Here is a 17,336-nt window from a genome sequence, read left to right on the forward strand (position 1 = left end):
ATATATTTGAAAGAGTCCATGGAAACCTTTAAACTACACTTTGAATCTGTATTCGCTAATCAATTTCTCCTCTGTCCGCTTGTATGAGTGGTTTTCAGACACGTTAGCTCTTAGCAACGTTTGTACCGTCGTTTATAGAACGTTATATAAACTATTGAGTGGATACACATATTGTATATTATATGTACATTCTTGTATTTTATTTATTGAAATTGCATCCCAACAGCAATCAATAATTTAAATGTTCCGACAAAAAAAAAAAAATCCAGTAAGGGCTGTGGCTGCCGAGTGAGATGATTGACAGGTTCTGTCTACTTGAGTTGCGCGCACTCTACCCGCGCACTCATTGCGCGTCACCGGAGTCTTCAACTCGCTGCCAGTTTGACAGCTGAGAGTACCACGTGAGTACTAACAATAGCCACGTGAGTACTAACAATAGCCATGTGCGTTGTTTACGTTTATTATTATATGTAAACGTTCAAAATGATAAGTTTGGAGGAGTGTCCTTGGAGGGGGCTGATGGACCGGCTGCCAGTGTTGCATTTTATTTTGCATTGGTAACATTGCTCTTGTAATTGAACTGAACTACCGCTAATGGTCTCAAAGTCGAGTGTAACGGAGCCCCCCAGGGCTGTGTGCTCAGCCCCTTCCTGTTCTGCTCTACACCCATGACTGCCACCCCAAACATGAAGAGAACTCTGTGGTGAAGTTTGCCAACTACTGCTCAGTGTCAGTAAACTCAAGGAGCTGATTGTTGATTTTAATAAAAAAAGGAGGTGAAGAGGCACAACCCCAGTCTACATCAATGGAGCTGAGGTGAAGCAAGTTAGCAGCATCACAAACAAGCTGACATGGTCCTCACACATCTCCATCCTGGTGAAGAATTCTCATAAACGGCTGTATTTCTTAAGGACACCTAAGAAGGCAAAATTCCTGTGCCAAGTTCTTGTCAACTTTTACAGAGGAGCAATAGAAAGCCTCCTGACTGCAAACATTACAAACTGACGTGGGATGTGCACGGCCCAGGACGGGAGGGCTCCACAACTTCAATTTAATAAGCTGCACTTTTTTTTCAGAGCCACCTGTCAAGCCCACAGGAGGTGAGTGTGTGTGATTCCGGGTCCATAGGTTTTCAGGTAAGTATACTTTTAAATGTATTGATGTCACTCATCTATGTAAAATATCATTATACCAAAATGTGTGGGCACTTCAGGATTAGTAAATTGTTGGCCTTGGCCACTGTCTTAAATTATAAAGAATAGCCTTAGAAAAAAAAAAATATATATATATATACATTTTTACCAAGGTGATTCAATGGTAGTGATTTAACATTAGTCATTTGAATTTATACTTCTCTTTATTAAGTTGTACATTTATACGTTCACTGCTCAGTATGTGGGCGGAAACATTTCAACAGAAAATACAAAAAAGCATTCTCTTAAATACTTGACCCATGCAGTGTAGCTGGTATAAAGTGCCATGTGTTTCACAGCTTCTGGACAAAGTTGACACCGGAGCCCAACCGATACATTGGCCGACCAATTTTTACCGGCATCATCACAGATGTTGGCTGATAAGTAAAGATAAACTGTAGCACTAAAATGCCAAAGATATGACTTGAGGTAATTTAGAAACGGTGTTTCCATTACGTAGTCTGTCCACCAGAGCGCACTAACAAACGTTATGGAATTATAGGAATCCTTATCAAAAATGCTTGTTTCTGTTGTGTCTTATGTTAATGAATAACTACCGGCCAATGCACTGCAATTTAATTAATATCGACCTCTGAACTGTCAATATGGGTATCAACTAAATCTAGTTTTGTCGGGTCTTGTTGAAACAACATAAATACTGGTTCACAGAGCAATATGAGGCAAATGTAATGTGCTCGGCAGTTTTCATCAAGCAGCACACAAATATGAACTGCTAAATGTCCCATATGAATCCCACTGTTATGCCTCCGCAGGTTCTCCGCGTATTAATGCTCCACACACCTTTTTAAGAAACGTTCACTTCTCTCCCAGTTGTTTGAAAAGGCACAAAATGTCTTCATAAATAGTTTTCTCCCTCAAAAATGTGCTGCGCAGTCAGAGAAAAGAGCTGTCCTCTGTAGATCTGTCCCACAGCACTCTGCATGTCCTCCTGGTCCTGTTGGAACGGCGTAGCAGCGAGACTTTGACCTGTAGCGGCTGTAAGGGCTCGTCCTCGGCTTTGGGTTGTCCTGAGGGGTTACTGCATTCATAGGTTTCAGGCCCATTCTCGCCTGGGTCCATGCTCGTCGACCTGTAACAAGTCAGGCCATGTGTGTGTTGCTCTTCGTCCGAATGGCTTTCAGGTAGGCCATTTTGGGTTTGGTTCTGAGCGAGGTGATTAGGCTCCATGTGGTTGTTCGCATCGTCCGAACGTCGCGTGGGGTCGGAGCTCTGTCTTTGTGGCTGTGAGATGTGGGTTTGTTCATGTGAATCCAGGGTCTTGTCCAGGTTGTGAGACTGGTTTTGATGGTTGTGCTTCTGCCAGAAGGCTCTGCGGTGCTGCTCTAACTCAGACAGCAGAGGCAGGCCGATGTCCAGGTGCATCAGCAGGTTCTCAAGCCACTCCTGCAGCTTCGAAAAAGAAGGACTGGAAGACAAAGAGTTGCAGTGATTAGAGGCTGTAGAGCTTCACATGCTCTACTGCAATAATGCATTGATTGAATATGTAGCGGACTATTCGTGCAGTCGTACCGTTGATCAGCGTCCATGTCACAGCAGAGGACAGCCAGAGGCAGGAAGGCCGGGGGGCAGCGTGGAGGGTGGTACTGCTGCAGGAAGCCGGCTACATTTAGCCCGAAGTCATTGGACCGGGGAAGGTAGTCGGGGTCAGCATTCACTCGACCTATAATCTATAGAGAGACAGAGATACGGACTCTGCTTTAAAACTGATAAGATGCTTGATCAATAAAAAGAAGTGGATAATATAGGGCTGGGCAATATATTGGTATGTTATCGATAACGTGATATGAGACTAGATATCGTCTTAGATTTTGGACGTCATATAAATATTGGTTGTGAAGGCTGCATTACAGTAAAGTGATATCATTTTCTGAATTGACCAAACTGTTCTAGCTGTTATATTATTTAATAACGATATAGAGGTATTTGGTGAAAAAAAGAAATCATGACATTTGATTTTATCCGCCCCGCCCTAGGATACTACAGGTTTATTTGTTTTGACATCTATAGAACATTTTAACACTTTTAGGATTACTATTCTTTGCCCAGATGTTCTTACCTCACATATCATGATACCAAAGGAGAAGATGTCCACCCGCTCGTCATAGCTTTTCCCTGAGAGGTGCAGAGGAAAGATTGGAAAACATGAGCCACATCTTTACTGGCCCATGGTGGAGACGTAGCGATCACGTTTTCACTGTATTCATATTAAACCTGCAACTAGACCTCAGAATCATTTCAGGTCACACACTTAATACTTATTTGCATATTTTGCTATCTTGCATTACTTCTGGCATCAAGAGGCAAGCTGAGGTTAGTCAGTTCCGCTTCGAAACATCACTGAGAGTATTTATACTTTTTTTTCTAGGGTTAGGGTTAGCGTTAGAGTCTTACTCCTACGCTGTGAGGTCTCACATGAATCTAAAGTCCTTTACTCGTAATCAGAAGTATTGTACCTGTGCCATTTGCCATATTTTAGCTGGTATAAATAAGGTAATAAGGCTTACAATGATTTTTCACAAGCGTCTCCTCTGTTATAGAATTAGGAAAATGTAGTCCAGGGCCTCCAGGCTACCAAAGGTGTTGGAATTAGTTACATCATACTCTTTACCTTCACTACAAACAAGCCTCTGTGCGACTGGTTCAGGTTCAGAGATTGCTATAACCGATGGCTTGGAACCTTGTGCACTCACCGTGGATCATCTCAGGGGCCATCCAGTAGGGGTTTCCTACCACGGTGTAGCGCTTCCTCCGGTCAGGCCTGCGGAGCTCTGACAGTGTCCCCTTCGCAGGCCGTTCCATCGAGGATGTTGTGGTCTGATTCCTCTCCTTTATTACCAGCCTGGCTAGTCCGAAGTCTGCCACCACCACAGTCTGGTTCTGAGAGAGAGAGAGAGAGAGAGAGAGAGAGAGAGATCAATCAATCATGTATGCAACAAGAATTAAGCATTAAGTGGAAACTATACAGTAGGAAGAGTTTGATCATTTAAGTTTTAGATTTATAATTTGAAAACATAATGAAATACAGACGCTAGCTTTAGTTGGGAGCTGGTGTTGATGTTTACAACATTTGAATGATATTGAAATTTTAAAACTGAAACTTTAACGAACAAAAGTTCCATATAGGTTTAATATTTAAGAAATAAACATTCAAATAACTATAAGTCAGTTTATTTCCCCAGGTGTCATAATGATGACCTGTTTGGTGGATTGACTCTGCTGTTTAAACAGATTTAATAGACTTGGATTTGGATCCAAAATGAAGCTGGCTATCCAAAGCTAACCCTAGTTTTGTTTGTTCACAGTAAGTTTACAATTTTATGAAATATGAAGCAATCAACATATTGATGAAACACCTCAACACTGTGGGGAAATAGTCATTTGTGATGGGTTTGTGTATCCTACGGTGAAGCTGTCTGATGTTAGCTGATGTGTGTGATGGAACCACTTGTTTACCTCTCTGACCAGGCAGTTGTGTGAATTTAGGTCTCGGTGGATAACATTCATGGAGTGTAGATATGCCTTAGAAGGAGAGATGTTATATACATTAGGGGAAGTTGGTACTATAGATCAAATAAAGATTTTGGATATTAACCTTGAAAGACTCACCATTCCAGCTGCGATGTCTTTGGCATAACCCACTCTTGTACTCCAGGAGAAATCCTCATCCTACGAGAAGCAGAGTGTGATCAACATACTGTGCCCGTGTGCTCTGACAGTCCTTCTGGAGTTTTAACGTACCATTTTTACGATGGTCTCTCGGAGAGTTCCTCCCTGGATGTATTCAGAGACAAAGTTTATTCGTTTGTCTTTATAAAACAGTCCAATGAACTTGAGGACATTGGGATGGTCCAGACAGCGCATCACCTTCACCTGTACAAAATGAGAGGAAGAGTGGTTGAACAAATGCTTCACGTCATTGCAGCAGCAGGGAAATAGCTCACAGGTAAGATACTGACCTAGTAACCCTCTGGATGATGTAAGATGGGGTTAAAACTGTGCTAGTGAAAAATACAGCTTTCTTACCAACTTAAAACCTAAAGTGGGCTCCCGTAGTGAAGAGCACTTATCTTAACTTAGACCTGTTCATTCTTTAGTAGTCCCCTAAATACAAATGACCACCAGCAGGGTTGGTAGGACAGGTTAACTTCCTGCTCTAATAACTATTTACCTCCTTTAAGAAAGTCTTGTGGGTCTCTTCGTCGAAACGTATCAACTCTTTCATCACCATCACCTCCCCTGTCTCCTGATGCGTCACCTTGATAACAACAGGTTAATCACAAGGCTGATTTAAAATCAATCGTACAGAATAACTGCCGACTAGGTGTAGAGTCGTGAAGAATGGAGGGAAATGTAACTGCGGTACCTTGACAGCCTGTCCAAAGAAGCCCTTGCCAAGCACTTCTCCGTGGATGAGGTCCGAAGGTCTGAAGATGCGATGGGTTCGATCTCCGGTGTCCACACGGAGAGACTCTGAGCGAACCATGTCTCTCCTTTGAGATAACAGCGACAGTGCCCCGGAGGACAGAGGACACTTATCGATACTACAGCTGCGCCTGAGAAAGAAAAGAAAGACTCAGACAGAGAGAAAGAGAAGAGTAAGAAAGCAAAGTAAGCCGAGAGTTAGCGCTTACAGAATATGTCTGGATCGCATTCCCATGGTCCCCTGGTGCTGAGGAGGGGAGAGGCTCATGCTGATTTGTCCATCGGTCTCCTCCCCTGGACTGGGCTCTTCCTCCAGACTTTGGAGTTTGTGGGTCGAAGAAAGTTTGTCTCGGACACAAAGGTCGGGACAGCTGATGTCGTCCTGGGGATCGTTTGAGAGGAGGAGTTCATCGGGAGGCTGCGGGTTGTGTTCAATGGTCAGCTGCAGTGGTCGGCTTGTATCCTGGATCACACAGTTTATCTAGAGGAAAGCATATCGTATTGACCTTTTGGTGACGTATTCGTTTTTCCGGTTTAATTGTTAAGTTTTTTTTTTTTTTGTGGATGTTATGGCTCGGTGGAATCGGTGGGTAGTTTGCGGCCTACCTCGTCTGGGGTGATGTTGTGGACAGGGATGCCGTTGACCTCAAGTACTCGGTCCCCATTGTGGACAGAGGACAGCAGGTCAGGGCTGAGGGCAGCTGTGTCTAACCTGAGGGAGACAGTCAGTGAGTTAACGGGTGCAGGAAAGGTGGGCGAAGACAAAACGAGCCTGGGTTGTTGGCTCTGACTAAATGCAAAGTCCACTCTTGGCTCGGATTCAGAGACTCACCCTGTCACAGTGACAAGAGGGCCTTTCTCTTGGCTGAGGTCAGTGGTGAGAGTCAGGGCTCGTCGGCCACCTGCACGGGGAGGGAGAGACACCAGCGCCACCATGTGGGGACTCTTGGCGAGTGGCGAAGATGACCTCGCTGCTGAAACTACACCCTGACAGAAACAGTGGCCGCTGCAGAACGGACAAATCAAGAGATGGAATAAAGGGCACTCATCAGAATCATACATCTTTACATAGTTTACCAAAAATGATACCCTTACTTTTTCATAGATTGTTTTAGGGGCTTAGAAAATTCAGCAAAGAACTTTAATTTCTTTCCTTTCAGCTTCAAACTCACCAGTAGAGTTTTGTGCGTTCGACGAGCGTGTAGTTGTCTCCATCTCCAATGAACATTTCACAGCTCATACAAGTGAAGCATTCAGGGTGGTACTTTTGCTCTCCGGCAACCTGTTTAGGCAGTGTGGTAAAACACAATGCAGAAGCCAATGTCATAATATTGTTTGATACAGAAGATGATAGTTTGGTGGGGTAGGGACCAAATGCAGCTCTGAAACATAAAGAGTCATTTCTATGCATTCCTGCAAAAGGGCATTGCAGTGTCAGGATGTTTTCAGAGGATATCCTCCGGTGTGAGTGTTGAAAGACGAAATGCATTTACTTTCATACCAGGAAGAAACCAAGACACAGGAAGGCTTTGAATTTATCAATCGTTGGCGTATCATGCTAAGATCCTGTATTTCTTGTTACAGAGATTAATGCCGTACTTCTACCTGTGAATATTACGTAATACACATTTTGATATTTGTATGGCCACGTCTCAGTTGGAACAAATGGAGGCTTTGAATGATCAATAAAGCAGCTATTTTTAAACCAGCACACCAACTATCAATAAATTTGTTATTGGCTGAGTACAACATGTTTTGGAGCGAGTAAGCTGAAAAACAGACAGGAGGATGATATGCTAGGCGGCTTTGGCTTGGGACTGTTGGTTTCGTCTTGAACTGCAATGTCGTGACTAATTATAATGAAGTGTTTGTAAGCATCACAGAAATAGGAAAGGTCTGGTTCTAAAATGAGTTATCGTGGTACCATAATGAGTCCTGTTGCGATGGTCTCTTTGCAGCCGTGGCAGTGCTCTCCATAGCGGGCCCAATAGTGCTTCTTACAGTAGAGCTGTGCCTCTCTCTCATAGTACCAGTGAGACAGGATGCAGCCACATTCACAACACCTGGAGAGAAGTGTGAAGCAGGGAAGAGAGAGAGAGTAGGATGTGGAAACAAGAGAAAATGGAGATTTAGAGCGGATGTAAGATGATTCTTCAGAGGTGTGTCGGAGCAAAGTAACGTGAGCCTCATCAGTGATGGAACACGTGAGACTCGCGAGGTCACACACGGGGTCAGGTGCAACACTTTCAGGTCAGTTGGACCGTAAGTTATCGTCACTGTCACCGATACGCATCTCCTTTCCTCTCTTGACTTCTTTGGCCCCATGCTTGTGTTGAATGACAATGTGATTCTTTTATTAGTCACAAAGTTGAGCCTAAAATACAGTTAATGTCACAACAGGGATTGTGTTGAAATGTTGCATGATACAGCGCCTTGCAAAAGTATTCACCCCCCTTGGTGTCTTTCCTATTTTGGAATTAAAATAGGTTTTTCGTGAAAATAGTGAAAAAGCGAAATTCAACAAAAAACAAACAAACTGATAACTGGTGCGTGCTAATGAAGGCCCTAAATACGATTGGGTGCTACCACTTACCTTCAAAGGTCACATAATTAATTAATTACAGTCCACCTGTGTGCAATCTAAGTGTCACATGATCTAAGACAGCACCATTAGATACATTATAACAAAATGGAAAGCATCTAGCACCACAGCAAACCTACCGAATGAGGACCATACTTGGGGACCAGGCAGGCAGGACATTAATCAGAGAGGCGACATTAATCAGAGAGGCGTCAAAGAGACCAAAGAAAACCCTGAAGGAGCCGGAAAGCTCCACAGAGGAGATTGGAGTCTCTGTTCATAGGGACACTTTAAGCCGTACACTCCACAGAGATGGGCTTTATGGAAGAGTGGCCAGAAAAAAAACATTGTTTGAAGAAAAAAATAAGAAATACGTGTGTGGAGTTCGCCAAAAAGTATGTTGGAGACTCCAAATGTGTTATCTTATTGTTTTTTTTTCTTCCAGCTCTGTGGATATTACGGCTTAGGCAGGTTGGTTGTAGTGCCATATTCTTTCCATTTTGTAATAAAGGATTTAATGGTGCTCCTTTAGATCATGTGACAGTCTAAGTGTGGAATGATCTGTCCCATGACTTTATTTAAATAATTATGTGACTTTTTAAGGTAATTGGTAACATTAGACCGTATTTAGGGGCTTCATAGCAAAGACGATTAATACATAAGCACGCACCACTTTTCAAGGTTGTTTTTTTCATTTCACTTCACCAACGTTCACTGTTTTGTGTCGATCCATTATATAAAATCTAGATAAAAATCCATCGCCAAGTGGCTGAATACTTTTGTAAGGCAGCGTACACTGTGACAGAGAACACATTCAGCCAGATGTCAAACTAATACTGCTTCTTACAAACGGAATGTCACATGTCTTCACTCCAAGGGCACACCCACTCAAAGATTGCAAAAGAGAGCTAAACTAATTGAAAACATTGCCGCAGTTTAAAAAGCTATTGTTGCTTGAATGCATCACAGCATGTTCACTTTCAGTCCTTTAAAAACTGAAAACAGAAACTCCCCGTGGCATCCTGCGCTGAAGCTGAATGAAGAATAATACCTATACACAACAAAAACCTGCTTCCTTATCTCTTCAATGCAACCGCCTCAGTGGGAAGTGACTTCCTGGACAGAGTACAGCCCCATGTTTCCTCTCTCCCAGCCTCAACTGTAAATGCCACGCTGTCCTCACAATAGAGAATGAAAAGGTTGCCTTTCTATTGAGAATAAAAGTTGGAGAGTTTCCTCTCGTGTACAGTGACGACGTTTCACTGTGATCAATCGTGTTATTTTATTTAGTCGTCTTAGATCTTGGAACACAACTTAAAGTGGTGAAAAGCATGATCCTGTACATCTACTACTAACTTCCGTGCTCATCAGTAATTGATGTGGTTTTGTATTGCGCTTGTCGGAGGCTACGTCAGTGTCACTATAGTGACGACTACACCCAGTCGTTCTTCTCTTTCTTCTCTTTCTTCTCAGAAACGCTTGTTGCCCCTGATGGAAATGTCACATCACACATCACTTCTTCTGGTAGAGATTGTAAATACTTTATTTAACCGGGAATAGGATCAATTTTAAGTTGTTTGTGAATACAGACAACAACATGGTCATGTATGATTACTTGATATTGAACTTTAGGTTCACTGCTGCAGCTCATATTCAGCAGGACTTGAGTAAAGTTAAAGAGTTTCTACTCTTAACAGGTTTGCTGGGGAAACAGTGCACTGTGGGAAGTTCAGTTAGAGATCTATTACACCTGACTCCGAATTATTGCGGAGGAAATAATAAAGTAATAAAACCTCATCAGACAGTTGCAGGTTGTTTTTTTTCGACCCTCTGTCTTTGTTCTTCTGCTGGCATCGGATGTGGAGCCTCCCAGCTTCCACCTCAACATCTGGTCATTTATCCTCCTCTCTGTTTCCTACTGCCACCCATCTCCTCACATTACTCTGTTTGACAGTAATACCTTCACCTGGCTTGTGCTGCGTCTTACGCTTATCTTTAGCCATTCATAAATATCCCGAGATATGTTCCCGTGTCACTAATAGTGCCAGCACCTGTTGTACATACAACAAACATGTTGTGATGTCGGGACATTAACGCAGGTCAAATGTTAAGAATCTGATGACGTATTTTCCTGCTAGGGTTTCCTCCATGTTCTGTCTGTGTCGCCCTGCTGGATTTCCTTTAAATAACCGGAGATATTAAGAAGTAATGTTTGGGTGTTACAGGGATATTGCCTCAATGGTGTTATGTATGCAGTATTATGCATGCATCTTTTGATATAGACCTGAGGAAGAGGAGGTAGAACAAACAGGGATCCACAAAAACAAACATTTTTTTAGTTATGGATTGTACGGTAGGCTGCGGCAACATATTTGCTTGTTATTGTTTTGGTTTCATTACTCATACTCATAGTTGATGTGAAAGTAGACAGAATATAGAAGCACGACAGGTTACTCATGTGTCTCTTTGTCACAGCAGAGTTGTTTTTGAGGAAGTATCGCAGATGTTGAAGTACAATTTGCTGAGGTATTCTGTGTTTCACGCTTTCACACTCTTTCTCTTCTTTCTCTCACTGGCACAAACACATCGCAGCAAATTGATGGCAGTCTCTCTTACCGTCCTTTCATCCCTCTCCGAAACCTTTGGTCCCGTCGTGACATTCTGCCCCGTCAGTTCGCCGATAGACAACTCTCTCTCAGAAACAATCCGCCCAGTTACTAAAGGAGCTTTTTAGTTGCATGTGGTCATGAGCGGATCCTTCATTTATTCTGTGGCAGCAGGCGTTGTCTTTTTCTTTTCTTTTTTACTCTCTGTCTCTCTCTCTCTCTCTCTCTATGCGCTCAGAGGCTTCCTGTGCATCGGAGTTCACTCTCTAATGAGCAGAGGAGCTGTGTGAGAAAAAGCTCTGACCTACTGACACCAGCTGGCCAGTCTCCCTCTGCTGGCTGCCAAGAAATAGACATATCCCAGTATAGAAGTTGTGCTCCACCGTCCCTCTCCTGTTACTCCCAGTATGTAGACCTCTGCACGATACAGTTACGCTCCTCGGTGGAGTCCACAGAGTGTGGAGCTAGATGGGGGTTTATATGAGTTCAGTGTGTTTTGTGGTGAGCTTGTGTGTGTGTTTTGAAACGAGCTCTGTTCCCATCAGCGCCGACGTAATCTCTTTATGAATGCTCCAATTACTGCACTGCCCTGATCCTACAGTAAAGCACTCTATTCATTACACACAACCAACAAAAAGGGAGAATTCAGTTAATTAGGGGAAGAAAAACAATACTGTATGATACCCTCAGATTATACACGTGAGTGTGGCTCTGCTGCTGTTGATTTGGCTTTAAAACGATAAGATGTCAGAGGAATGAACAAACAAAAATGACACCGCTGTAGATTTCTTATTTTGTCTTTTGTTTCAAAGTACATTTTCTAGAATGAGTCCAGTTTAGTTTACATCTCCAGACTGTAATTCATAATAGTAGTATTCCTGCAAACTGAAAGACAGACTGTGTGTGTGTGTCTTCTATGGTTTATTCTTAGTCGTTGTTTATCTTGTTTATGCTCGTTTCTTTTGGGACTCATTGGTCTATGCTGTAGACTACTTAATACGCTGTAGTGTGCACTATTAGCCGAGTCATGATGTCGCCACAATGAAGACAGCGGTTGAATGTTGCTCTATCTTTGGCCATAGCTTGTTGTTTAGCCTTACTTATGGTTATCACACTGCCACAGCACACAGAATATGCAGCTTCCTCCTTTTACCTTCTGCCTAACCCCCCCTGACTGTTTCACATATGTGTGCATGGGCGACATGTCAATTATTCCAGCCGCTTTAAAATGACAATAACCTGAAACAACTGTCATTGGTCATTTCTTTATTTCAGAGAGCATTGTCTGAAAGTGTACAAAAGTGCATCATTTTCTTCATGGGAACACAGATGTTAAAAACACATGTTGAGTTACATGGTAGAGACAGATGCAAGAGCAATAACACTTTTTATCCAAATGACATCACAGACGACAATGTGATTTAACACAATGTAGAAAACAAAGCATTTATATTAACCCATACTAGTACACAAGTTTTAAAAACCGTTAAAACAAACACACACGCACACACACAAAATAACTAAAATATTTAAAGGTGTATTAATGCACTTGAATTTGTAAAATGAGACTAAATAGATAACGCAATCAGCTTTTTCTGCTTTTTGTCAGCATAATTTATAAAGACGAGCAAACGTGAACAATTTCCCAACAGTGTTTAAAGGAGGTAACAAAATACAAACAGGAACCAACGCTCCTCAGATAGTATTTCAATGGCTTCTAATCATATTACTTAACATTTAGTTTGAATTATTACCTCAACAGCAAATGTAAAATCCAAATCATATTATCATAACAAATACCTCCTTTTGATAATATAAAGGTATCCATGTCAACAAAAAGTTTACACTAATAGCAATTAGTGTTATGTAGCTATAAAACGATGCAGAATCTCATAAGTGTAAACAGCTGAGGACCTTCAGCCTCCACATTTGCCGAAGTTGCTGAGGCCTGAGCACAACACAGACTGCTTCAGGGTCAGATAATGACCAGTCAAAACACCACCTTCACAGTTCCCCCAAAACAGCAGCCGTCTGTTTTTTTGTCCGTACAGATTATCCAAGTGTTTGCACTTTGAAGTAAAAGCTCAAAACAGTGAATTAATGAAACAAAAATGACACTCTGCAGATCAAAGGAAAACCAAGTCTAACTGGGTAAAAGTATGCCCTCGGAGAATGTTTTTTTTTTGACATTGTGTCAGCATGCAGACAGGTCTGAAGGAGCTGCCCTGAGGGAGTCCTTGGTGTCAGTCTTCACCCATTGGATCTACGGTGATATTTGCAAAGGAACACAAATTGTGTTCAACAACAATAAACAAAAACTGTATTATAGTACAGCTTGACCTCACAATTTAAGAAGAAATCTTGTTCTTTTTTATTTCAGTGGTGCTCAGCCTGGTAGTCGGGATCCCCAGAGAGTCACAAGGCATTTCAAGAGGGGGATATTGCTGTTCCAAGTACAAACAATTGCATCCCCTTTTAGACTTGTGCTTTTTACTGTGTCATGGTAAACATTTTAAATTATTTTACCAAAGTTTTAAATTGCCAACGCAGCAGCCTGCAACAAAGGAATTGCCTTGTTTCAAGGAATCACAACACTAACAGGTTGAGAACCAGTGCTCTTTTTGAAAGAGACGCTTGTATCAAAGCAAATGAAAAGTGTAACATGTGGAATGTGTTGAAGCTCTAGCTTCTATGGCAGGTAAGACATTTACAATCTGGGATCATGCAGTAGCACCACTGTTGTTTTGATGAGGTCACTTCCTGTCTGTTGGCCTCTCACTTCCTCCTTTGACCACAGTATTTACCCTGACAGCCAGCACCTAAGTATCAGAGCAGAGAAAATCCTTATTTTCTTGACATACAATAAATACAGCCTATTGTATAGATAAAAACTACACTCTAAAACATGAAAACACAAGTTCCCTTGATGTCTTAACGATGTGTGAGTTGGGATATACAACAAGCATTGTAGTCAGAATTGCGTCCCAGTGACGTTCTCTCGGTTAGACTGCTCAGTTTTTAATAATAACTACATAGTTCCTGTATTTGTGGCTGTAAGGCTGTGGCAATTCTTAAGCAAGTCATTTCTCTGAAAACCATGTTTGTACCAGAATTAGGTGGTAAATTGCACGAGAAGCTTCTACTGGCTTTGTTGAATTATTAGTGTATAGGGATCATTACTGAAGTGGATCGTAACTTATCTCAAGTTACAACACATAAAGTTAGAAGAACTCCTGGAATGGGTCTGACTAGACCATTTTAGTTGACTCACAAAATTCCAGTAAAATCTTTTCCAGTGTATAGATCCGGCTTACTGCAAAGCAATACAATGTGTTGTTGTTTTTTTAGTTGTTTTTATTACCTCTGTAGCCCCCAGCTCCCAGAAACGCCTGCATGGCTGCATATTTGGCTGCCTTCTGTGCCATGGCTGAAGAACATGAAAGTAAAAAGGAAAGTTATTCTGCAGACATACACAGGCTCTCTATAAAAATACCCAGCTGTAGAGATTTTAAAAGCATACACAACAATATTTCCACCTCAAAAATGTATTATGGTAATAAAAGTACAGAAATCCAGATGTCAAATGTTCTCTCTTTTGTGCTTAGGATACAAAAACAACCTCTAAACGAATATTTAAAGATTTCCTTTAAGAAACAAGGAATGAATGGGTGATTGTCATGTCATGTAGATCTTCATGTGAGCTGGACGTATGTGTGTTAAGAGACTGAAGTTAATTAGAGCATGCCTGTCCCAGAGGACCCAGCGAGTTTTCTTACATTTTTGTCCTGCCCCCGTGTATCCTAGAAAACAATAACAGGAAAGACAGATTCATCATGAACAATTGATAATCTTTACAATGGTCCCATTTGTTATCTCAGCAGTGACATTAATGAAAATATGCCAAAACAAATATTCACCACGCAAGGCCGGACACACAGGATGAAAGCATTTCCTGTTTCTTACTTTTGTGTGCATGTAACTTTTTGGTACTTTCAAGCTTTAACAATATTATTCATTTTAAATCCATACAGAGAATGTGCTGTGTGTCAAAGAGAGAGAGAGTTAAAGTGTGACAAAGTTACCTGGATAGTTTCCACCAGCCACTCCACCGTAGCCAGGGCCAACACCCCCTGCTGGAACAATGACCACATTACAACCTGCATCACTACGCACTTCTCTCCCAGCAGTCAGGCATAGGATTTACTGTGCAGTGGTCTGTATTTTGTGAATGCATGTGGTTTCAAATCTCAAAAAGTGAAATGCAAATGTTCATAGTCCTGACCTGGTAAGCCGCCCGCGCCTCCTCCTAATCCCTGACCTGTTCCAGCAGGACCTCCTGCTCCTCCTGTTCCTCCTGTTGCACTACCTGGACAGTTAGTGATAAAGGCTATACATGAATGGCAGGTAGCATAATGGTTAAGTAAGTTTATTATCTTAGCACAGTAAATATGAAAACAAAGCAACATGTGAATAAACATGGAAAAAGATGGAGACAGAAGAGGTTTACAGTCCAGTGTTATCATGCAAGAAAGACATATGGAAACAATGGTTTTATTTCTTTGTTCTAAAACAATTATCAGCTTTTTCATGAAATGTTAATTTATTCTCAATGGAGAATTTTACCTGGTCCATAGCCAGTTCCACCCAACGACGAGCCGTAACCTGATATAGGAGGCTTCCTTTTCCCTAGTGCTTGGCCACCAGGTCCATATCCACCGACGCCACCGGGTCTAAAACCCCCTGGCCCAGTTCCAGCACCTCCTGGGCCAAAGCCACCAGTTCCAGCACCTCCAGGCCCATAACCAAAAGGGGCTGTTCCAGTTCCAGTTGGCCCATACCCTCCTGGGCCATAGCCACCAGGTCCAGCTCCAACTCCCCCAGGAACACTTCCTGTACCTCCTCCTAATCCTCCTGCTGGGAAAGTGTTTAAATATATAAGTACAACGATATAGTACATAAATGTATACAAAGATAATTACCATCCCTGATCCTAGCCCGAACCTCACCTGGTCCATACCCAGCTCCTCCATAACCTGGAAAAAATGAATGAGAATGGTCAAACAATGTTCCGCTAATTACTTTTTATTTAAAACAATCAAATAGGTGTCTCCATCAGTACAATGAATGTTTTAATATTGCCTGCCTCATCGTTTTAATGGTATGATCATTACTTACCAGATTTGGAAGGTTTTCGTTTTCCTAATCCTTGGCCCCCTTGTCCAAAACCACCTCCTGTGCCAGCACCGCCTGGTCCAAAGCCTCCAGTGCCAGCACCACCTGGTCCGAAACCACCCGTTCCTGTCCCGGCACCGCCTGGTCCAAAGCCTCCAGTGCCAGCACCGCCTGGTCCGAAACCACCCGTTCCTGTGCCAGCACCTCCTGGTCCAAAGCCTCCTGTGCCAGCACCGCCTGGTCCGAAACCACCCGTTCCTGTGCCAGCACCGCCTGGTCCGAAGCCTCCTGTGCCAGCACCGCCTGGTCCGAAGCCTCCTGTTCCTGTGCCAGCACCGCCTGGTCCGAAACCACCCGTTCCTGTGCCAGCACCGCCTGGTCCGAAACCACCTGTTCCTGTGCCAGCACCACCTGGTCCGAAGCTTCCTGTGCCAGCACCGCCTGGTCCGAAGCCTCCTGTGCCAGCACCGCCTGGTCCGAAGCCTCCTGTGCCAGCACCACCTGGTCCAACGCCCCCAGGCCCATATCGGCCAGGTCCAGTACCTGTTCCACCAGGTCCAATTCCTGCACCTAGAAAACCGGCATAAGTTCTTGACTTTTGCAGTCATTTTCAGGTTTAGTTTAGTTGCTGCACCTGCTTAGGAGTAGAAGCTTTTTAACTTGCCAGCCAAAGCATTGCTTTACTTTAAAGTAGAAGAAGTACTGCTTCATACAGCTAATTCAGCTGAATGATAACATACACAGTTAACCACAACACGGCACCACAAAAGTATCTATGTATGTACCACTACTTTTTCTTTGCTGCATTTCAAACAGAACTGCTACAAATCAGCAGTGTGAAAGACTTGCTTTTATTTGCAATGATAAGGTAGATATGGTATGTTTTCATGTACAGAGGAAAACACTAAACCATCTCTACATTTTACAGGTATTTATAGGTCATAAATAAGTTTCTCACCTTGCCCATAGCCTGCTCCACCCAGTGATGAGGATCCATAGCCTGTCAGAAGGAGTTCACAGTCTGAACATGTTTTAAAACATTATACATGATTAAATGTTGTCAGTGTTATAATAAATGACCATTGTACCTGATTTGGGTGGCTTTCTTGTCCCCAGTCCTTGACCTCCAGCAGTATAAACACCAGGAATGACCCCTGCTCCACCTGGTCCATAACCACCTGGCCTGGTCCCTGCACCACCCAGTCCTGTGCCGGCCGTGCTAGGCCCGTATCCACCTGGTCCAGTGCCACCAGGTCCATAACCACCTGGCCTGGTCCCTGCACCCCCCAGTCCTGTCCCGGCAGGGCTAGGCCCGTATCCACCTGGTCCAGTGCCACCAGG

At 42.9% G+C, this 17,336-nt stretch overlaps 1 protein-coding gene across 1 annotated transcript; it reads right to left on the bottom strand.

Annotated features, from left to right (window-relative positions):
• Nucleotides 1-1,338: 1,338 nt before the first annotated feature.
• Nucleotides 1,339-11,200, bottom strand: LOC142960098 (LIM domain kinase 1-like). Its single transcript, XM_076101711.1, has 15 exons — nucleotides 10,834-11,200; nucleotides 7,561-7,699; nucleotides 6,809-6,918; nucleotides 6,469-6,642; nucleotides 6,243-6,348; nucleotides 5,846-6,117; nucleotides 5,578-5,767; nucleotides 5,383-5,469; nucleotides 4,953-5,084; nucleotides 4,821-4,880; nucleotides 4,668-4,733; nucleotides 3,905-4,091; nucleotides 3,271-3,326; nucleotides 2,724-2,881; nucleotides 1,339-2,619 (listed from the first exon to the last, which is right to left on the bottom strand). Exons 1-15 carry the CDS (start codon nucleotides 10,875-10,877, stop codon nucleotides 2,088-2,090), a joined length of 2,313 nt encoding a protein of 770 aa, XP_075957826.1. The 5' UTR covers nucleotides 10,878-11,200; the 3' UTR covers nucleotides 1,339-2,087.
• Between the last annotated feature and the right edge of the window lie 6,136 nt (nucleotides 11,201-17,336).

The sequence above is a fragment of the Anarhichas minor genome, unplaced genomic scaffold (assembly GCF_050575085.1).
Source record: "Anarhichas minor isolate MPS153535 unplaced genomic scaffold, ASM5057508v1 ptg000027l, whole genome shotgun sequence".
Classification (NCBI taxonomy): Eukaryota; Metazoa; Chordata; class Actinopteri; order Perciformes; family Anarhichadidae; genus Anarhichas; species Anarhichas minor.